The 24,244-nt window shown below is 41.4% G+C and overlaps 1 protein-coding gene across 3 annotated transcripts in view; it reads right to left on the bottom strand.

Moving 5' to 3' along the window:
* MGAT4D (MGAT4 family member D) overlaps positions 1-13,980 on the bottom strand; it is a 53,601-nt gene extending 39,621 nt beyond the window's left edge. For all 3 annotated transcript variants that reach the window (XM_059168339.1, XM_059168328.1, XM_059168317.1), the window contains exon 1: positions 13,806-13,980. In XM_059168339.1, coding sequence (XP_059024322.1) covers positions 13,806-13,899 — 94 coding nt within the window. In that variant the 5' untranslated portion in view covers positions 13,900-13,980. The remainder of the gene's footprint in view (positions 1-13,805) is intronic.
* Positions 13,981-24,244: the final 10,264 nt, after the last annotated feature.

The following is a 24,244-nucleotide window of genomic DNA, read 5'->3' as shown; positions in this document are numbered from 1 at the left end:
GTTTCTTCAAAATATGTACAAATTTTGCAGCACACTCTACAGTACATATTTGTTGTTGTTGTTATTGTTGTTTTGGTTTTAGGTTCATTTACTTATTTTTTAATTGATGTTTGGTTGACATATTAGTTTACGGTGTGCCAATGAGTTGATACTTGCACATGTTATGAAACAATCACCACAATAAGCTAGTTAAGATGCAGTTTTTTTTTTATTCAATTTTTTTCAGTGTTCCAAGATTCATTGTTTATACATGGTGTTTATACACCACACCCAGTGCTCCATAATACCCACCACCAGGCTCACACAACACCCCACCCACCTCCCCTCCAAAACGCTCAGTTTCTTTCTCAGAGTCCACAGTCTTTCATGGTTTGTCTCTCCCTCCAATTTCCCCCAACTCACTTCTCTCCATCTCCCGATGTCCTCCGTGTTATGTTATGTGTTACTTATGCTCCACAAGTAAGTGAAACCATATGATAATTGACTTTCTCTGCTTGACTTACTTCACTCAGCATAATCTCTTCCAGTCCCGTCAGTGTTGATACAAAAGTTGGGTATTCATCCTTTCTGATGGGAAGCATTGTATATATGGACCATTTCTTTATCCATTTGTCTATTGAAGGGCATCATGGTTCTTTCCAGTTTGATGACTGTGCCCACTGCTGCTATGAACACTGGAGTACAGATGGCCCTTCTTTTCACTACATCAGTATCTTTGGAGTAAATATCCAGTAGTGCAAAGGCAGGTCATAGGGTAGCTCTATTTTTAATTTCTTAAGGAATCTCCACACTGTTTTCCAAAGTGGCCGCACCAACTTGCATTCCCACCAACAGCGTAGGAGGGTTCCCCTTTCTCCACATCCTCTCCAACACATGTTGTTTACTGTCTTGTTGATTCTGGCCATTCTAACTGGTGTAAGGTGGTATCTCAACATGGTTTTGATTTGAATCTCCCTGAGGACTAATGATGATGAACATTTTTTCACGTGTCTGTTAGCCATTTGCATGTCTTCTCTGGAGAAGTGTCTGTTCGTGTCTTCTGCCCATTTTTTGATGTGATTATTTGTGTTTTGGGTGTTGAATTTGAGGAGTTCTTTATAGATCTTGGGTATTAGCCCTTTGTCTGTAGTGTCATTTGTGAATATCTTCTCCCAGTCCGTGGGTTGCCTCTTTGTTAACTGTTTCCTTTGTTTCCAAGTTTTGATCTTGATGAAGTCCCAAAAGTTTATTTTCACTTTTGTTTCCTTTGCCTTTAGAGACATGTCTTGAAAGAAATTGCCTTGCCCGATGTCGAAGAGGTTACTGCCCATGTTCTCCTCCAGGATTTTGATGGATTCCTGCCTCACGTTGAGGTCTTTCATCCATTTCAAGTTTATCTTTGTGTATGGTGTAAGAGAACAGTCGAGTTTCATTCTTCTACACATAGCTGTCCAATTTTTCCAGCACCATTTATTGAAGAGACTGTCTTTTCTCTACTGTACATTTTTTCCTGCTTTGTTGGAGATTATTTGACCATAGAGTTGCAGGTCCATATCTGGGCTCTCTACTCTGTTCCAGAGAATGAAAAGGGGAGAGATCACAACTAACACCAAGGAAACAGAAATAATCATCAGAAATTTTTATCAATAGTTATATGCCAATAAGTTATGCAACCTAGACAAAATAGATGCAATCCCGGAAACCTATAAACTTCCAAAACTGAATCAGGAAGAAAATGACAACCTGAATAAACCAATATCTAGTAACGAGACTAAAGCGGTGATCAAAAACCTCCCAAGAAACAAGAGCCCAGGACCTGACAGATTCCCTGGAGAATTCTACCAAACATTCAAAGAAGAAATAATACCTATTCTCCTGACGCTGTTTCAAAAAAATAGAAACAGGGGGTGCCTGGGTGGCTCAGTGGATTAAGCCTCTGCCTTCAGCTCAGGTCATGATCCCAGAGTTCTGGGATCAAGCCCTGCATTGGGCTTTCTGCTCAGCAGGGAGCCTGCTTCCTCCCACCTCTCTGCCTGCCTCTCTGCCTACTTGTGATTTCTGTCAAATAAACAAATAAAATCTTAAAAAAAAAAAAATAGAAACAGAAGGTAAACTTCCAGACTTTTTCTATGAAGCCAGCATTACCCTAATCCCCAAACCAGGCAAAGACCCCACCGAAAAGGAGAATTTCAGACCAATATCCCTGATGAATATTGATGCCAAGCTTCTCCACAAGATCCGAGCTAACAGGATCCAACAGTACATTAAAAAGATTATCCACCATGACCATGGGATTTATCCCTGGGATTCAAGGGTGGCTCAACATTTACAAATCAATCAAGGTGATAGAACAAATCAATAAGAGAAGAGAGAAGAACCACATGGTCCTCTCAATTGATGTAGAAAAAGGATTTGACAAGATACAGCAACTGTTCCTGATTAAAACCCTTCAAAGTATAGGAATAGAGGGAACATTCCTCAACTTCATAAAATCTACCCACAGCAAATATCATCCTTAATGGGGAAAAGCTGACAGCCTTCCATTTGAGATCAGGAACACGACAAGGATGTTCACTCTCTCCACTGTTGTTCGATATAGTACTAGAAGTCTTAGCAACAGCAATCAGACAACAAAAAGAAATAAAAGGTATTCAAATTGGCAAAGAAGAAGTCAAACTCTCTCTCTTCACAGGTGACATGATACTTTATATGGAAAGCCCAAAAGACTCCACCCCCAAACTACTAGAACTCATACAGCAATTCAGTAATGTGGCAGGATACAAAATAATGTACAGAAATCAGTCGCTTTCTCATAAACTAACAATGAAAACATAGAAAGGGAAATAAGAGAATCGATTCCATTTGATATAGTACCAAGATACCTGGGACTAAACCTAACCGAAGAGGTAAAGGATCTGTACTTGAGGAACTACAGAACGCTCATGAAAGAAACTGAAGAAGACACAAAAAGATGGAAGACCATTCCATGCTCATGGATCGGAAGAATAAACATTGTTAAAATGTCTATACTGCCTTCAGCAATCTATACTTTCAATGCCATCCCGATCAAAATTCCACTGACATTTTTCAAAGAGCTGGAACAAACAATCCTAAAATTTGTATGGAACTGGAAGGGCCCCTTATTGCTAAGGAAATGTTGAAAAAGAAAAACAAAACTGGGGGCATATCATGTTGCCTGATTTCAAGCTTTACTACAAAGCTGTGATCACCAAGACAGCATGGTACTGACACAAAAAAAGAGGTAGTTGTTTTAATATAAAGATAACGAAGTCATGTTCTCCCTCCTCCCAACTTTTTTTTCAGGTGACTTTATGTATCTTGGAACAGCACTACTGGCTATCATGGGAACAGGTATTTCAATGGAGAAACGTAGCTGAAGACTATTAGGTACAACATATGTTTCAGGAAGATCATTCTGCTGCCCATACAGAAGATTGTTTCCGAAAGGCAAAACTAAAGCCAGGGAAATCACCTGTCAGGAACCTAAAGTGATAGTAGTTTCATGCGAAAGAAGATAAAAGAATAAACCAGGGCAGAAAGGATTAGGAAATAGGGGAAAATATGAAAAATATCTAAGAGCTTTTATTGAAAAGACTTTGAACTGACTTAGAGGGGATTAGAATCCCTGCTAGGTTTCCAACATGACTACAGACTTCTGCAGTCTGAGTTGGGAAAACAGGAAAATGAGCAGTGATGATGCTTATGAGACATCTACATATGTGGCAAACAGTTGGCTATGTGACTTTGAAGTTCAAGGGAGATATTAGGGCTGGTGTTACAGATTTGAGAGCAAGAGTGAGATTCACTTATAAAATGGAGCAGGAAAATGTAGTGATAAAAACTGTCCAGGGGTGCCTGGGTGGCTCAGTGGGTTAAAAACTGTCCCAGTCTCATCTCCTGCTGTGTCCTTCCTCCCTGCCTTGGTTCACACTGCCTGGGGCAGAGGGTTCAGAGTTTGAAATCCAGGAGGGTGCCTAAATGTCTGGTTTCCGGAGGGGTCTTGAATCCCTGGCCAGGGGCAGACTTGGCCCCTCTTAACAGCACTATACATCCATCTTGCTGGTTCCATTCAGCTTTCACACAGACCAGCTTGGAACACACGTGTGTCTTGCCTGAGCTACCTTACGAAGATAAGAAGCAACTAATAAACTGTAATATCCTGATATTTCTCTTCCAAACCTCAATAGATCATCCACCCCAGGATACAACAGAGGAAAGTAAACCTGCTGTTTCACTGCTCTCTAACAAGACGCTCTGTCTCTCCTGCTTGGGCTGGAGGGGACTCCACCTCTCCAGTCCTCACCCAGTGGCATGCTCCACTTCTAGGATCTGTCACAACACCTCTCCATCTCCAGCTCTGTGTCACTGAATCTTTCAAATGCAACAATTTCGTTATGATATGGAGTATCCTGCCAATAGGGACTCCTCATCCATGGGGTACACGCACAAACAAGTAGATTTGGGTTTTATGCATAGTTGGGCTTGCTGAAACAGGGCAGTGGAGGTTTAGGGAAAGACCCAAATAGCTGGTTAACCATTATAGAGAATCCTATCATTATGAAGTCTGCTGGCAGTCTTCCACAGTAAGCATTGTGCCCCATCCCTGTAGAAGTTCCTAGCCTGTTATGATACAGCCAGCAGAACTCAAGGCCCTACATCTCCAGTCTTCAATAGCGAGTGGGTGGTGGCTCCAGATCTGTGGTTTCCTCCCTCAACCCCCCTCCAGGGAAAGGCCAGACAAGAGTGAATGACAAGAGTGACAAGGCACTGCTGGATCCAAGCCACAATTTAATCTGTACATAAATCACTCAGTAAGAAAAGATGAAGGACTTGCTGCTCTGAACTCATTTTTTCTCAGCAGCCTCTTGAAGGCCTCCTACTCTGGGCCCCAGAATTGGTCCAGCTGGAGCAATGACAGTTTGGTCTCCAGAACTTGTATGTGTACTGGTTGGCAGTTTGTGTTGGTCATCGCTGTCCCACAGAGCAATACTAAGAATTCTGCAGGTTCTCTATAGATGGAAAAATCTGACTATAGCAGAGATATCACCATTTGGTCAAGAATAAAAGCAATTTTCTGTTCCTTCCTGAAACACTGTGATAGAGTATTCAGAATTCATTAACAATTCCAAGCAGAGCCTGAGTTTTTCTTTGGGAAAGGATGCTCTTCTCAGGGACTTCTACATCTCACCAGCCAGAACAGTTGCCTGGCCACACAATTCATTCCCTCATTCAACAAAGACTTATTAAACTAAATATTGCTACTTGTCCCGGGGATATGACAATGCACAAAACAGTTAGAACTCCTGATCCCCTTGGAACTTACATCCTACTGATTGGAAAAAAAGAAGAAATAAGTGAATTACATACTCACTAATAAGTGAAATATATTTGAAGATGGTAAGTACCCAAAAAATACAAAGTGGGGGGAAAAGAGTGTTGATGGTTGGGGGAGGTTTTAATTGTGAACAAGGTGATCCAAGAAAGCTTTTCTAAGAAGATAACATGTGAGCACAGACAAGAACAAAGCAAACGAAGGACTGCAGGTAACTCTGGTACAGAGAGAAGAGCATGTGCAAAAGTCCTGAGGCAGGAGGGTGCCCATTATCTCCAGAAACAGCATGGAGACCAGTGTGGCTGAAGCAAAATGAATGACAGGGAGAACAGAAGGTGATGAAATTATGAGGCCACCTTTGTATAAGTACTGTAGCTTTGACTTTAAGCAAAATGGGAAACCAACGTAAGTCTGTAAGCACAGTATCCCATAATCTGACTTACCAGAACAGGATCCTTCTATCTCCTGTGTGAAAAACAGAGTTGGGGAAACTAAGACTGAAGAAAGGGGGTCAGGAAAGAGATGTCTGTGGCTTAGAAAAGATTGTGGGTGGGATAGTGGGTAAGGAATGGTTTAATTCTGGATATATTTTGAAGATAAAAAAGATAGGATTTGCGGACATCAAATGTGGGATATGAAAAAAAAGGAGGCAATGATATTCTGAGCAACTAGAAGAAAAGAGTACCATTTACTAAGATGGAGAAGAGGAAGGGAGCAAGTTTTGGTGTGAATATTAGGAGTCAGCTTTGAGACAGTTTTGGCATGTTTATCACACATTTCAGTAGGCAGCTCCATGTGTGGGATTAAGGGGAGAACTGACCTGGCCTGGATAGAGACATTTAGAGAGACCTGCGGTAAGATGCTGGAGATCACTAAGAGAATGAGGATGAGCACAGAAGAGTTGAGGCCCAAGGACGAAATCCTGGGGCACCCCAAGTTATATGTTGAAGAAGTCAGTAACGAAGCTAAGACAGATTAGCTGGTAAGGCAGGAGGGCACTGGGGTGTGTGTCAAGTCTTGGAAACCAAGTGAGAAAAACGTGTCAAGAAGAGGAAAGGCATCAACTGTCAAGTGCTGTCGGACAGGGCAAGGAGGACAAGGACAGGGTGCGGGACCTGAGACAGCAGTGTGCAGTCCCCGGGGGCCTTGATGACAGAGGTTCTGGGGGTCAGCGAAGTGAAAGCCCAGCTGGAGTGGGTTCAGGAGAAAGCAGGACCACAGGGCTTAGAGACGGGGTAGGGGGACCACTCTTTTTTTTTGAGAGTGAAAGTGGGGTGGGGGAGGGGGCAGAGGGAGAGAGAGAGAATCCCAAGCAGGCTCCACACCCAGCACAGAGCCCCATGTGGAGCTCAATCTCACAACCCTGAGATCATGACCTGAGCGGAAACCAAGAGTCAGACGCTTAACCCACTGAGCCACCAGATGCCCCAAGCGAATTTTAAACTGAACTGTGCTTTAATCAAATAACTGCCACTATCCCAGATAAATCTTGAATATTCATAAAGTGGATACTGTTTGAAGGTGTCAACAAACTTTAGAAGTAGATATAGTTTAACGAGTATAACCCTATGTTATTGAGGTTCCTCAGGTAACACTCTCTCAGCAAACTGAATCATGAAGTTGATACATCATGGGTGATGCAACATGGCTACACTTCCACAGTGTTCAGTCAGTCCCTCAGGGAGCAATTTGGTAAACATGAAAAGAAAGAGTTTTCTCTAGAGGAAGTAGTATTTGCAGAAACAACCATGCAAAAAAATTAAAGCATGTATTCCCTAGTCTTAGATCTGCTTCTTACCCATTTTTACTTGATTATGCTATTCAATGATATTCTATTTAAAATGTTTACATTACTTTCATAGTCACTCAGGTATTTTGTGAGGGTGAAATATTATAAAACTATTTGCAAAGGCTTGAAATAAACAATAATTTAATGTTTTGAGCCAAGTGTGGTGGAATTGTGAAAACAAACACCAGTCTGTGTGTGCAATGGGCCAATATGAATTCCGCCCATAAGCAAGGGGTCAGTTAAGATCCTAATTACTACTGACCTTTGTTTCTCACAGCAAGAGTCCAATGCACTGCTATCCAGTAGAAATAAAATCTAAACCACATTTGTAATTTTAAATTTTCTAGTAACATTTTAAAAAAGTAAAAAAGGATCAAATAATTGAGAAGAATATATTTAATATTTAATTCAATATATCTGAAATATTTTTCAACATGTAATCAACATAAAAATAACTACTGGAATAGCTTACATTCTTTTTTATAGTATGTATGCTAAATCTCGTGTATGTTTTATATTACAATGCATTCTTACCAAAGAATAAAATTTTGCTTACTGGAGAAGTATTTTGCACTGCTTCTGTCTTTATATTTAAATTTAAGTTTAAATTAGTTAAAACAAAATTTAAAGTTAAAATTCATTTTCTCAGTTGCATTGACCATATTTCAAGTGCTTGGCAGTCACCTAGATAGAGGCCCCCACAGTGGACAGCAGGTTCTTGGCAGCAGCTGTGACCTTATTAGAAATGCAGTATCTCTTGGGGCACCTGTGTGGCTTAGTCGGTTAAGTGTGGACTCTTGATTTCAACTCAGGTCATGATCTCAGGGCTGTGAAATCAAGCCCTGCATTGGGCCCCAAGCCAAGCATGGAGCCTGCTTGAGATTCTTTCTCTCCCTCTCCCTCTGCTCCTCCCCACTCGGCTCACACATGTGCGCTTGCTTTCTCTCTTTCTCTCTCAAAAAAAAAAAAAAAAGAAAGAAAGAAAAAAAGAAAGAAAGGAAGGAAGGAAGAAAGAAAGAAAGATGGAGTATCGCAGGCCTCTCCCTAGATCTACTGAGAGTAACAATCTGAGCTTTCCTAAGATTCACAGGAGATTGGTATACACGTTAAAATTTGAGAAGCACTGTTATAGATCTCTTTAATTGTTTTATCTTTCTCATCATTGACTTGACCAAAGTTCAGGTCATTACTGCCTCTAGCTGCACTATTATAATTGTCTCTTAATTAGTCTCTCACCTCCAATCTACAATTAATCTTCTGAAAACACTGCTCAAAGACTTTAAACGGTTTCCTGAATGCTTACTGAATTAAGTCCAAACTACGTGCTTTAACATACAAGGTCTCATTGACAGAGCCATGACCTGACTCTTCCACACTATTTCATTCACTAAACCCCTCCAGCAATGAGAAGCATCACGGGGTATGCATTCTTTCTGCCACTTAATACTCACCATGTGTTTTTCACTGAACTATAGGACAGCTAAACACGGAGAGTCCAGTTGCCGCTCTAAATTACCTGACAAGAGATGGAGGAAGGAGCAGGTATTTAGACGACCAATTAATAAAACTGTGAAAATGGAGTTATCCTCAAGTGCTACAGGCAGAGAGAGGCAGAAATGCTTACCTAGTAAGGAAGACTGAGCAGGAAGGGACAAGGAAAAAGGTTTCAGAGAAGAGGGAATATTTGAGAACTTGAAGAATGTACACAATGTTGCCCTACAGCAGAGGGCAGGGAAGGGCATTCCAAACTAAGAAAATGACAACATAAGTGCATAAGTATGAAATGGTACGGCATATGGAGGGGAAAGCAAGTGACTCACTGGGGGGGGGGGGTCAAAAGTAAGGAAATGAGTGGCATGAAGTTGAAGAATGGGCAGACCACTTCAGATCTATTATTCACTTATTGGTACCCAGTGTGGCTCCAAAGAAAGACTATCTGAGGCACCTGGTAGGAGATGAAGGTAAAAAGATAGAATATATTTTGGATTATTCCACTCCACGTATGCTTTGCAATAATCAAAGCACACTATGAACAACGCCCTTTGAATTCCCTTTGAGCGATCCCTCTATGCATTAGGTCTTATGATGAAATATTTCAGACTTTGAAAAACATATATAAAATAGTTTGAAAGACAATAATAAAAATTAACATCCATGAATCCACTACTACCTTAGCCTTAAATATTCCATCTGTTTCCTTCCAAGATTATGTTTCCTTTCCTCCTTACTCCCAGATAAGCAGAATTCTGAATTTTGTATTAATCTTCCATTGCTTTTCTTTCAAGTTTGACCATTTGTGCATACAATTGATATTTGTTTTTAGATATTAATAAGTAATACTTATATGTATTCTTTTGTACTTGCTTCTTTTTCTTAATATATGTTTTTGCAATCCATCCATACTGATAAGTGAAGCTCTAGTCCAATCATTTCCACTACAGTTAAATGTTTCTCTGTTTTGAATATACAGTAACACATTTAGCTCTTCTACTGTTGATGAACAATTATACAAAATGCTACCAAGAACATACCAGGTCAATATATTCAAGAGTTTCCCTTGTATATATCTGGTGGTATCTTAAATATTGAACAACCTTTATGACGTGGTTACTGATCAATGACAAGAAGAGTTGGCCATAAACCATGGGGTGACACTGCACACCAGTTTCAGTCCTGACTGGCAGAACTGCTAGGACACAGGAAGTGCAGGTCACACAATGAAAGTTACTGAATGTATGCATAATCCCCATTCCCAAGGCGAGTGTGTGCAAATTCCTGCACTTCTGCATCCTCACCAAATGTCTTATCTCCTAAATGTAAAAATCTGAATGGTATGAAATGTTATAAAAGAAATGTTTTAATTTGCATTTCTCTGATTGCTAATGAAGCTAACATTTATGTTGCACTTGGCCTTAGAATCTATTTTGCTGATATTAATATAGCTACATCAACTTTCTTTTGGATTAGGTTGTTGGTATACACTTTTCCATCCCTCTTCCAACATTTCTCTATCTTTAAAATTTAAATGTATCTCTTGTAAATATCATCACGTTTGGTTTTGTTTTTATATCCAATCAGAAAAAACTGTTAATTTCCTTTTTGGAGTATTAACTATAATGAGTAATATTGTTATACATTATTTTAGTATCATTTTAATAGTTAGACCGGAGATTTCAATGTGAATCCTTGACTTACTACAGTCTAATACAAATTCTCACATTCTCATTTTTCAACAGTGCTACAAGTTCAATACCAGTTAACTCCATTTACCCCTCTTCTTTCTATCTTATCTTGTAATTGTTGTCATGCATTGTTGTTCTAGATATACTTTAAATTCCACCAGACATTTCCATTATTGTCTTGAATGGCCCACACATGCATTCTGGACACTGCTGACTTAGAGCTACACCTGGGACTAAAAGAATAATATTTCATTATAATAGAATATATATAACTTCTTTATCCATTCATCCATTGAGGGACACACAGGTTGCTTCCACAGTTTGGCTATTATAAATGATGCTGCAATAAACATGGGAGTACAGATGCCTTTTCAAGTTAGTGTTTTCACTCCCTTCATATAAATACCCAGAAGTGGAACCACTGAGTCATATGAGTAGTTCCGTCTTTAATCCTTTGAGGAACCTCCATGCTGTTTTCCAGTGGCTGCACCAATTTACATTCCTACCAACAATGCATGAAGTTTCTCTTTTTCTCCACATCTTCACCAACCTCGTTATTTCTTGTCTTTTCAAAAATAGCCAACCTAACAGGTATGAGGTGGTATCTCACTGTGGTTTTGATTTTTGTTTCCCTGATGATTAGTGATGCTGACTGTCTTTTCATGTAGATGGCTTCCTATCTTCTTCAGAATAAAAGTCATAGTTCTTACTATGGTCTCCATGATCTTATCCCTTTATAACTCTTCCTTGTTCACATTAGCCTCCTAGCTGTTTCTCAAACATATCAAGCTCACTGCACCATAGGGCTTCTGCACCTGCTTTTCTCATTGCCTAGAAAACTCTTCCCCCAGATAGCCATACAGTAGTCTCCCTTATTTCATTTAGGAATAGGCATTAAGGGCGCCTGGCTGGCTCAGTGGGTTAAGCCGCTGCCTTCAGCTCAGGTCATGATCTCAGGGTCCTGGGATCGAGTCCCACATCGGGCTCTCTGCTCGGCAGGGAGCCTGCTTCCTCCTCTCTCTCTGACTGCCTCTCTTCCTGCCTCTCTGCCTACTTGTGATCTCTCTCTGTCAAATAAATAAATAAATCTTAAAAAAAAAAAAAAAAGGAATAGGCATTAATATGACTTTCCTTAACCACCCTATCTAAAATAGCACTTTCTCTCCCCTGTCAACACCTGACATCATAGAGTAATATCATTCCTGTTTGTTGTTTATTTCAGAATGTAAGCTCCCTGAAAGTAAGGCTTTAAAAATTTTTTGTTGCCTAGTTCCTACAACATGAAGAAGTATTTATCAAAATCACTAATTCACTCATTCATCCAACCATGCAACAAATATTTAACATATGTATTATATCAGGCATTTTTCCAGAAGCTGGGACACAGCAGTGAACCAAGCAGGCAAAAACAGAAAGAAAAATTTTCTGCATGGAGCTTACATATGAATAGAGCCAATTAATGAACTGTTAGTGCTATGAGCTTATAGAAACAAACAAAGGGTTACAGGCATACATAAATTTAAAAGGGGAAAGATGCCTACTAGGTTGTGGCCAAGTTTTTGTTGTTGTTATTCTTTAATAAGTAGGCTCCTTGCCCAGCATGGAGCCCAGAGTGGGGCTTGAACTCACTAGGCTGAGATCAAAATCTGAGCTGAGATCAAGAGCTGGGCACTTAATCAACTGAGCCACCCAGGCACCCCCTGGCCATCTTTCTAATAAATATAACTAAGTTTTCATTGGTAAGAATTACAGCTATGGATCAAATATTTTAAAACCATTGGGACTATCTTTGGTGTCTTATAAAAATCACTGCTTCCAAAACTAAATGAAGTCTGTTTTGTTGACATAAGAACATCTCAGGATTGATTTTGTAACTATTTTAGAGCTGGCTTACACAGAAACATAAACACAAAACACTGTTTTATCAGTTATTCCAAGAGTGGTGCATTTTCAAGAACAGTATCTCACATTCTGAATTTGAACATATAAATGATGGGAATATAAATGCTTCAAGGGACCAAACTTCTCCTTTCTGGTCACAGCACAAAGTCCACAGTTTACAATAAATAATATAATAATATTAGTTTTATTAAAACGCCTTCTGACTTTACCAATCCAAACTGCCTTCCAAAATCACTTTAAAAGGGAATTTACAGCAGTAGCTCTTTCTACCCATGGGTCCTGTTCCCATGCTTTAGTAAACCACCATTTTGCACCAAAAGGGGGGGGGGGGGTTTACATTTTACTTTCTAATTATGAGTAACGATTTATTTTTTGTTATAAAAACAGTAATAGTTTGTTGTCCTAAAATACATAAAAACACATTTGGATAATGTTCTTACAGAAAACCAGGAAGAGGAAAGTGTATAAAATGATTAAAGAACAGTAGTACAAACCAGATAAATTATATATTTCTTATCATTTGAAACAAATGGAGTTAAGATGTTGATATTGTGTATACATGACAAAATTTCGTATTAATTAGAGGACTAAAGCCACTTCCAAACTCGATCCTTGACACTACCACCAAGGGCACTTTGTGTGAACCCTGGGTCATAAATGTGTTTAATAAAAATGAAAATTTAACTTAAAACAACCTAAGGATAATCCTTGAAGTCTGGCTTAAAATATATTAACTTAAAATTAGCTTAAATTCAAAATCCAACTGCATGGACGCTAAAATGTTACACTGGACCTTGGGACAAGTAGAGCTGAAAAGACAAAATGCAGCAAATCTAGTTAAATTTGGAACTCAGATAAACAGTAAGTCTTTTGGTACAAATACAGCCTGTGCAATTTTTATACTAAACGGTTTACTCACTGTTTATCCAAAGTTCAAGTTTCCCTGGGCAATCTCTACGTTTGTTTGCTACACTGGGAGCCCTAAAACAAGATGAATTAAAACGTCGGTGTGTTGCGAAGTAGTAACGCAAGCCGCATGGCTCCTCTGAGAAAGTTCAGGAGCCACAACCCGTGCTCTAAATGGGTCTCCATCATCGCACCCCTCTGGCCTCGCAAAAAATACTCCCGGGAGCCTTGAAATGTGGGCTCGAGACCCCAAAGTGGGAAGGTGTTGGCTTTGTAAGAAGAGCTCTTAACTCAAAACAGGCACGTTTCTGGAAAGGATGGGGAAGAACAAGACGCGGACGGCGGGAAGTTGGGCGCAAAGTGGACCCTCGGACCTTCGCGGGGAAAGGACCCGTGGAGGCGAGACAGCGCCGGGAGCCCCCAGCCCCGGGGGCGCCGATCCGTTAGCGCGCGCGCCCGGCGGGGGTCGCTGCCACCGGAGCGGACTAAGGGCGCGCGTTACAGTCTAACCGCCGGTCGGACAGGGGCGCCGGGGCTGCATCTGCAAAACACCTCCTACGAGAGCGGGCGGCCGCCCCAGGCTCTCACGTCGCCCCCTCTTCTCCCCCCCGCCCCGAGCGCCCTGGCAACCCCGCAGGCCCGAAGCCAGAGTTTCCGGGCGGGACTGGTGGTGGAGAGGCCACCCGCAGCTTACTGGTTTGAGTCATCCTGGAGATGCAGAAGCAGGAAAAGCTGAAGAGCATGACGGCGGCCAGCGCGATCAGCACGTTCACCTGCTTGGTCCTCATGGAGTTGGCCTGACTGCCCGCGGCTCGAAGCCGGGCGAGTGGAAGCTACGCGCAGCGCCCCAGCGAAGGAAGAGCCGCGCGCACCGCGCCTGCGCCTCTGGAACCGCCCCCGCGCCCCCTGCCTCCTGCCCCCTGCCCCCTGCCCGCATCCCGCCCCTATCGCTGGGGGTCCCTGCCGCCTTTTTAGAGCCCCCTTCCGTGGCTCAGCACTTAGCATCTCGAACCTCTTGCTAGGACCGCTGGTAGTTCAATGCTATGAACTTTGGGAAAACTCTCCACTGCTTAACCTGTGATTGATGTGATGGATGCTCAGGAGCTGGCTTTATTTTCCTGTAGCTGTGACTCCCGTGCAAGACCCTAGGCTAAGCAGTTTGTACATACTATCTCGGTAAATCCTCCAACATCCCAATTTTTTAAAGGCAAGATAAGAATAGTTCTAATATGCTATTGTTCTCTTCATTTTATCTTGAAAAAATAGGAACTATTGTGAAATGGAGCAGTTTGCTACAGGACAAACAGCTGGACGTGGTTTCTCCACAAATCGTGTACATAGAGAAGTTTATAAATAAAATATGATAAGAAGGTCCTAAATAAAATATGTATCTTTAGCTTTAAATGAAAACCATCAAATGCCCAAATAACTTAGGGGGCTTAGATTTTTGTGTGGGAAATGACCAATATCAGACATTCAGCTTAATCCCTTTATCTTTTATACTTTGGTACTTCCTCCCCCAGGAAAGGAGCGGGAAATCAACATTTGTGAAGGAAAGAAATTATATATAAGATGCGTAGTGCAAGGGAGACTTGCTAAGCTATGCCAAGTTCAAGGTATCCGTTTCTCAGCCCCTTAAAAACCAAGTCTGGGAATTACTAGGGGAAAATTAGAGGGTGCCTGGGTGGCTCAGTGGGTTAATCCTCTGCCTTTGGCTCAGGTCATGCATGTCTGAGAGTCCTGTGCATCTGGCTCTCTGCTCAGCAAGGAGCCTGCTTCCCCCTTTCTCTACCTGCCTTTCTGCCTACTTGCAATATCTCTCTGTCAAATAAAATCTTAAAAAAAAAAAAAAAGAAAAGAAAAGAAAAGAAAAGAAAGGAAAGAAAATTAGTAGGTTGAGACTCTCTTTGGGGTCCTTGAACTGCGTTTTGCTATTTAGGTTGTCCCAGCTGATCAATCTTCTTACTGGCTGGGTCTGGTAAAATGTGTTCTTCAAACCAGCACTACACCACTGGCTGAGCTAGTTTCTGGCTCCTCGAAAGAGAAAAAAGATTTAAACACATGCCAACCTGAGGATGCCTTTATAAACTGTGTTTTCTCCTGTGCTGATGGCAGGAGTTGTGACCTTCCATTGAGCAGTTACCCAGCCGGATCCCAGGATTGGAAGCCAATCCTCAACTCTATTCTCCTCATCCCATTGGCTAAGCTCCTCTGGAAGCCACAGGGCCGGAAAGTTCTCTGTAGTGAACTAGACCTTCCGACCTGCCTTGAAGGGGAGGGGGGCGTGGAGCTGGGTGGAGAAAGACTAACCTGGGGAAGAAGCTCATCAGCGCAGGAATCTCCAAATTCAGTATCTCACAATCCTTTTACTTGGTCTCCAGTTTCACACTTTTAGCTTTGTGTTGAAAAACAACATCAGAATCCACTAGCAGTATACCAGGAAAGCTTTTAATCCTTTTTAAAGTAGGGGTCCTCAACAAAAAGATGACATGAATAATACCTGTTCTAGGTTGCTGAGTTAAATATGCCAATTAGCATATTCCTTGTCATTATGTAACACTCAATACATTTTGGTTCTCTGCTGTTGCTCGTCAGAAACGGTATTAATTTTCGCACTAATTCTGATTATTTTTTCCCCCACAGAGCAGTGGAGAACTGTCCCATAGTCTATGGCATTTAACTACCATTAATTATTTTTTCTCGATTATTATTTTGAGCAGACCGCCTGCTTAAAATCCTCCAGCAACTCTGTTAAAAGTGAAAAGTGTTGGCATGGGGTCCAGACCCTTACACAGTCTGATTCCATCTACCTTTCCAGCTACCCTCCCTATTCCAGCTGTGTACTTGCCTCTAATGTAGTACTCACAAGGTCTACTCCACTCAAACTCACCAAATACCATGTTTTCAAGATTCAGAAAAGCACTTTGCTCTCACATCTTAATTTTTTTTAAGGTTATTTATTTATTTATTTGACAGAGATCACAAGTAGTTAGAGAGGCAGGCAGTAGTTAGAGAGGGAGAAGGAAGCAGGCTCCCTGCTGAGCTGAGAGCCTGATGTGGGACTCGATCCCAGGACCCCGAGATCATGACCTGAGCCGAAGGCAGTGGCTTAACCCACTGAGCCACCCAGGTGCCCCCATCTTAATGTTTTTGAAATCAGCATGTGTCTTCTAATTTTTCCATTTTATATAATTATTTTTTTTTCTTTTGTCTTTTTTCCAAAGAAAGGAAAAACCAAAATCTTGATAATCAGGGGTGCCTGGGTGGCTCAGTCAGTTAAGCATCTGCCTTTGGCTCAGGTCATGATCCTGGGGTCCTGGGATAGAGTCCTGCATCCCCTGAGCGGGAAGTCCGATTCTCCCTCTCCCTCTGCCCTTTCCCCCCTGCTCTCTCTAGCTCAAATAAATAAATAAATAAAATCTTTTAAAAACCCTATGATATGGGGTGCCTGGGTGGCTCAGTGGGTTAAGCCTCTGCCTTCAGCTCAGGTCATGATCTCAGACTCCTGGGATTGAGCCCCACATTGGAATCTCTGCTCGGCAGGGAGCCTACTTCCCCACCTCTCTCTGCCTGCCTCTCTGCCTACTTGTGAGCTCTGTCTGTCAAATAAATAAAATCTTTTTTTTTAAAAAAACCCATGATAACTGGAAGAGATTATGCTAAGTGAAATAAGTCAAGCAGAGAGAGTCAATTATCATATGGTTTCATTTATTTGTGGAACATAACAAATAACACGGAGGACATGGGGAGATGGAGAAGAGAAGGGAGTTGAGGGAAACTGGAAGGGGAGGTGAACCATGAAAGACTATGGACTCTGAAAAACAACCTGAGGGTTTAAAAGGAGGGGAGGGAGTTGGGGGAGCCAGGTGGTGGGTATTAGTGAGGGCATGGATTGCATGGAGCACTGGGTGTGGTGCAAAAACAATGAATTTTGTTACTTTGAAAAGAAATTTTAAAAAAAAAGTAAAAAAAAACCAAACAAACAAATTATCATGATAATCAGTCAATGGTTTGTCTATGAGTCAGAACACATGATAGTCACTCAACATCTCCTCTGTGCCAGTCACTGAACTAGGTACTGGGGATACAAATGGTCCCCAGCTGGTTCTGGGCTCTGCCTTCTTCATGCTCAAACATGGATGCACCACACACGCTCATGTCCCTACCGTCCAAAAGTGTTCAAGACTCAGCTGAAACGACACTACCTGAAGACTTCATTGATTGTCCCTGTGTACAGAAATCTCTGTCCTCTTTGAAAACTTGTAGCACTTAGGTCCTCTCTCAAGACCCTCGACGTGCACCATATTTATTTGTTATGCACATATTTTATTTCCTTTATCACGCTTTGAGTCCCTACAAGAGAAAGTTTGTACCTTACATATTTCCATATCCTACTCCCCGCTGTGGATTCCAGGGTGTCTTACAGATCAAAAGTAGTGATTGAAACACAAGCCTGTAGTACAACTGAGCGATCTTCTCAACAAACTACCCGCAGTTGCTAGCTCCTTATGGTTCATGCCGACAATAAACACCACTCCAGGAAATCCAATGGATAAAGAACGCAGTAGCGTTCTCAAGGACCTTCAGACTTCCCTTTTGCAATTTGCTTTCTAAAATTAGTGGCACATTCAGACCATGGGAAGTAGAGAACTGCCAGGGCAAATAATGCTCAATATGTATAGGAATATTTATGGGAATAACAATGGGAATGGGAAGAGTATTCTCTGGGGGTACGACCAGTCTTAAAGGCATCAGGGCTTCTTGAGTTAACTTTGGTCTGAATGGTCGTCTCACGACTGTTAGGAGCAAAGAAAAATAAACTTAGTGGGGACGGATTTTTCTAGTTCTATATATATGTAGGATATACAGGTGGAAAGAATCTGAAAGATAATAACTTGACAAAATGCCAGTTGTCCTGGCCCTGTTGTCTATTTCATGTTATGTAGAAATAAGTCATCTGTGCCCACCTGAGTGCCATCTGTTTGGCACAATTCAGGAAAATGACAGCACTGAAAGGAACTTTTAAGGATCATCTATGGCAGCCATTCTTAAATAACAATCACCTGGAGGGATGCCTGGGCAGCTCAGTCAGTTAAGCGTCTGCCTTTGGCTCAGGTCAGGATCCCAGGATCTTGTGATTGAGTCCCCCTTAGGGCTCTCTGCTCAGTGGGGAGCCTGCTTTTCCCTCTTCCTCTGCCTGCTGATCCCCTTGCTTGTGTGTGCGGGTGCTCCCTCCCCCTCTCCCTCTCCCTGACAAATAAATAAACTCTTAAAAAAAAAAAAAAAAAGGAATCACCTGGAAACCTTGTTAAACAGAGTTCTGGGCCCACCTTCAGTTTTGATTCAGTGGGGTAAGGCTGGGACCCTAAAAGGGGCGTTTCTAACAAGTCCCCGATGATACTGACGGTCCAAGGGATGACTCTGGGAATCACTGCACAGCAGCCCTTCATATTATCATAGGTTGGATTTGGGAAAAAGTATAGATCACCTAGCTTATTCTTTTGGCTCAAATCATTCCAAAATACTAGATGACCACATCAGGTACCTAGAAAAGCAGCAGAAAAACCAGCACGGCTCACACATTACAACCCAGATGATAGTACCAGTCTTCTACCATTGGGGCAGGAGCTCAGGGGTCCTGGGTCACGGTTTTCTCCCAGAAACTCCTGGTGGACTTTACAGGCCAAACATGTGAATCTGCTTCAATCTAGTTTTCAGGGAGAACAGATTTGAGGCCTGATCCTGTCATCAACCATGATGTGGCTTATATGAGAAATCACTATAATAAGTGTTATTCTCTTACTGTCAGACACTCTCTCTCTTTTAAGATTTTATTTATTTATTTGAGAGAGAGAAAGAGAGAGCACAAGCAAGGGGAGAGGGAGAAGCAGGCCCCCAGCTGAGCAGGGAGTTTGACATGGGGCTCCATGCCAGGACCCTGGGATCATGTCCTGAGCCTAAGGCAGATGCTCAACCGACTGAGTCTCCCAGGTGCCCCTACTATCAATCACTCTAGAGGACTAAGTAACAGTCTCTTCCCCAGCATCATCATTTACTTGTTCTCCTTCTTTTAACATTTCATCTTTTTTCCATTTATCACCTGTCAGAATATAGACTTAGTCTCCCCAGGCAAGGGCCTCTGGTTCAGCCACACTCTCAACCCACAAGGAGAGCAGCAGTTGGAAACTTGCCAGGGCCTTCCCTTTGTCCATTCCCAGGAGGAAGGGGTAGGATTGTCTCAGTCAAGTACAACAAAGCTATATTCCCACTCTGTGAGGTCACTGGGAAAAACATATAGCCAATCCTTACTTGGCCACATGATATGAAGTCACTATCCAACACAGGTGGGCTCCTTAAAAATATTCACATTTATGTAGAAAAGAATGGAAATTGTGTCTTGGGCAGCAATTCTCCCTTCTACTCTGTCTTCCAACTGAAATGTTGGACCCTAAAGCACGAGGTCTACTAAAATAAGTGTGTACAATGGGAAAGAGAGAGTTCTCACCATCCCCCACCCCCTTATCCCCATGGCCATATTGTGATTTCTAATAAGAAATATATATTGTGTCTTCAGCCAGTCGTGGCACAGAGCTCCTAAGACCCTTGGAATTTCCTGAGAGAGAGTGATAAAAGTGATTTTTGTTAGGTTAATGAAGTCACTTTTGGAAAGCATGTAAGTGTGAGGGGTATTGAACATTCAGTAGTATCCCACCCCCGACCTCTGGGGATGGGAGAGAGGCAGGAGATTGAGTAAAATCACCAAGGGCGCCAGAGATTTAATCAATCATGCCTATGTAATAAAGCCTCCATAAACACCAGAATGGGTGGAATTAGGAGAGCTTCTGGGTTGGGGACCATGTGGAGACTGGGGGGAACTGGGTGGGGTGCTCAGAGAGTATAGAAGCTTCGTGCCTCTTTCTCCACACACTGTCCTACGGATCTCTTCCATTTGGCTGTCCCTGAGTTAGATTCCCTTATAATAAAGGGACAAAACACACATTCACCTAACTGATGCAGCCAGCCCTCTATATATCTTTACATTGTATTTTCAATGCTTAAGTGACTGAGCCACTCAGGCATCCCAACTTTCATCTCTTTTGTTCTGCTTTGGATGAATCCTTTCACTGCCCGTGCTGCCCACGTTTGGTATCACCTACCCTGGGAGTATTCTTATGTTCCCCCACCGAGATTCTCATTTGGTGACTGGCCCACTACTCTTTGAACATGCGGACATTGCCCTGAAGTAGAAAACAGTTCTCCCCCCACTGTCAAGGATTTCGCCCTCATGGTGGCCCCTTGCCTGCACTTGCCTTTGCCTTATTTCACTGGGTGTTTACCACTTGTAGAGCAGATGGTGGCAGAGCAGAGGGTGGCTGCAGTTGTTACCATTCAGGTCCCCTCATGGATAAACTAAGAAACTGATTTTATTTTGGTGAAAGGAAAGTCATGAGGTTTAAACTGGTCAGCCAGAGAAGTGGACTATGAATTCGTCTGAAAGCACAGATGCTATGTGCTCATGGGTCGTGGGTGTGTTTTAACTCCTCAGAGAATCCTCTCATGACACAAATTCCATTTCATTTGAGAACTTGTTGTGCAGTTTCCTCTTTACCACAACTTATTCCTGATATCACATATATCATATCACAGGTCGTTCAGGTCTTGATATTAATTTGCTCCTCTTAAGTTATGGGGAACTGTTTTCATTAGAGCCCAACAGTGTGCTGGTAAACCGGCTCTCTAGCGCCATCATCAGGAATTTTTGAGTAAAAATATCCCAGTGGTCGCCACAAGGCGGCAGTATCATCTTATTCAAAGCCAATCTGCTTGTATTCTGTGACAGACTCTTGGAAAATTATGTGTGAATGTATAAGAATCAGAAGGTGTTGGAGCATATATGGACTATTGCCCGTTATATATTTTTCATAGCTTTACAAATAGTTCATAAAGGGATTGTGCCTTCTTTTTATTGACAGAGTTCTGGAGACAGAGTTATGTATTTATTTAGTGTTCATAGAATACCTCTGGTTGTCCAAAGTGATCTTTAGAAATTTCAAAGATTGCATTAAGTTCTAAATTTTATCTGGATTGATGAACCATTTGGCTAGTTATATTTGCCACTACATATCTCATATCTTCTGAGTTTCTTCCTTCAAAGGGGAAATAATCATAATGTTATCAATACAATGAATTAACTTCATTTTGATGGTAATCATATCTAAATTCAATCTCACCAATTGTGGCAGCGAGTTGGAGGGGTCAGATATCTTGCAGGGAAGGACCATGAACAAGCTGCATTCTTTCTCGTGTACAAGAAAATGGTGTTTGAGTTCTGAGAATGGGATTGAGAAGACAACATTTATTGAAATGATCACAAAAAATCCCAGTCCCAGTTGGCATATTGAACCTCTTACAATTTTTACAATGCTTGGCATAACAGACACTTGTTTAAATCATGGAAACTACTTTGGTTAAATCATAACATTAACATGTTATTTTTAAGAGCCTTCTTTTTTCTTTTTCTTCTTTCTTTCTTTCCTAGACCACAGAGGATTAATGTAAAGCATGAGTGGAGATCAGCTCTTCCGCTCCTGTGTTTCCTTAATGAAAGGTGAGATTTTCTGTGTCCTTCCAGAATCTGACACTGCCTTATATTTACTATAAAGGAAGGTTTGGGCAATTCTTAGGTCTTCCATTTTGCGTGTCCAGTTAAAGCTACATGAAGGGCAGACTTCTCTGTCTCTTAAAAACATTTGGCTTTAAGCTGGTAGCGACAAGAACCATCATCACATCGATTCCAATTATATATTCTGCTAAAGTCAAGAACTGGATAGTTCTTTCCTATTCTCCATCTCATTCTTCATCATTTTCTCATTCTTCCTCTTCCTCTTCAGCTTCATGGTGGTCCCGGCGCTACCAAACTTGAATTTTCATACCTTAATATTGTCCTTCCGTTCTTCTGCTGGTATTGTGCTACATTTTGCTTCATCATTCACTAATCCCCAAAAGGTATTTCACTACCCTCTGCCACTCAAAATTAACTTCATCAAACAATCTTGGATCTCCCACCAGGGATCAAATGAAGATTTATTGACCCTCCAGTTAATCATCTTTTTCTCCCACAACCCTAACGGATGAATCAAAATCACCATCCTGTGCTCAACACTCTTTACCTCACTATTTCCCTTTGGTATCATTGACTTGAAACTCTCAGAGGCTGGGAAAACCAGAACAGATCTGATAGGTTAGCTTAGGTAAGGTAGATGTAGGATCTGGAGTAGGTGTCCCTCCTCTCAACTATTGCTATCAAATGTGCTACCAGGCCCCTGGTAGGTCATCCAATTTCCTGCTTCTCTCTTCCCTCTCACTCTCCCTTCTTTTTTTAAGCAATCATAGAAATCATTTAACCTGATTCAATATTATTTCCTTTGTCCTGGTTACCATTTTCACCCCAGTCCATTAGCTTAATTCTGAATAGTTTCAGGTTTCTTTTCATCAGTAAAGCTCTGTACTGGGAGCTATCAGAATCAATCTGCTTTGGCATTCTGTATATTTCCTCTTCTCCCACTAAAAGAATCAAATAGGAAACCATATCCTTATGAGGTGGTCCCCCTAATTACAGTGTATAGCATTTAAAATAGATTTAAAATAGATTTAGAGAAGTATAGCACACATCATCATACAAACAATCAGTGTTGCCACTGTCCTTAATATTTTTTTGTCCTTCATATTTTTAATAATTCCACAGGAGAGAATCCATTTCATTGTTAATGAAAGGAGTACACAATTCTCCTTCTCACTATAAATTTGCTGCATTCCAGACTTCACACACTCCAAAACGGGGCATTGATATTTAATTTGATTCCTCTGTGAATCAAGTGCTGAACATTGCAATGAGCTATTGATTAAGTCATGCCAAACAACCTTTCCATTAAGCATTTTCTAAAATCAACAGTGCTGGATTGTTTAGTCTAAGAATCTAAGAACACAAAGATTCCTGAGTACTACTCAAAAATATAACCAAACACCATTATACCATAGCCTTTGTTTTCCATTTAGGTTATTTGACAGAACCAGGTGAAAGCACACAGATTAGTTCAGAGACCTAGGTGGGGTCCCACCTCCTCCTTGAAGCCAGAATTCTAATCCCGAGTTAACCATCAGTTAGCCGGCCACATGGAAGAAGAAAACCAAAGAGAATGAGAGAGAAAGAGAGAAGGACAATCTTCCCTAAGCACTTAAGAAGTGCTTAATATATTTACCAGCTAAATGCAAATGAATTAGTGAAAATAGAAGAGGCAATCATATGCACATGACATGTTTTAAATATATATTTTTTTAATTTGAGAAGAGCTTGTGGTCATTGTTGGGTCTCCTGGCTGGGGCACATGACATCTAATAGACAGTGACTTTGCTTCCAATAAATTCAGTTCAATCAACTTTTCAGGTTTTAACCAAAGAGGTTACCATTATTTTCTCTTGGAGGAAAACATAGGTAGAAGTGGACCAACAGGCAGCATGGAGACAAGAAGACAGTTCCTCTTTATACTCTGCACTCTCAGCATAGCAAATTTTAAAAGTAGAAGGATTAAGTAATGGTACTACAGGACTATCTCACTTTCAATTATACAAAGCATTTGTGTAACAATTGAAAGACCCTTAAATAGAAGTTTGTTTCCACTTCTTAATTTGCCAAATTGGCTGTATACTTTGCTTTTTGGAGTCTTTTCATGTACAACAAAAAATATTCAGTGAGGTCTTTAAGTTTCCTTCAAGATCTAAGATTCTGTGATTCTATTATTATAGGACATGTCCAGTTTTCGTGACCACGTTGATTGTTGGTTGCTTCCATGGGGCTTCCGTGTCTAATGTTTTACAATCAGCACCTTTTGAAAAAATGTTGAAGTGTAGAAAAGTGTGTATGGCTGCTGCCATGTGTGTTAACACATAAGGGGATGCGGGGATTATACAAGTACACACTTGCATAAAATATTCCTGGAGGTATGAACAAGAAACTAATGCTGGTTGCTTTTGAGAAATGGGACTGAGAGCTCAGGAGTTGTGGGTGGGTGGGTCTCCTGGCTGGGGCACATGACATCTTGTGGGGGTAGGTTATTTCTCCACGGAAGCTGTCCT

This window comes from Mustela lutreola, chromosome 1, assembly GCF_030435805.1.
Source record: "Mustela lutreola isolate mMusLut2 chromosome 1, mMusLut2.pri, whole genome shotgun sequence".
In the NCBI taxonomy this organism is placed as follows: Eukaryota; Metazoa; Chordata; class Mammalia; order Carnivora; family Mustelidae; genus Mustela; species Mustela lutreola.
Note: the sequence above shows the minus strand (reverse complement) of the source record. Positions and strands in the feature narration are given on the sequence as shown.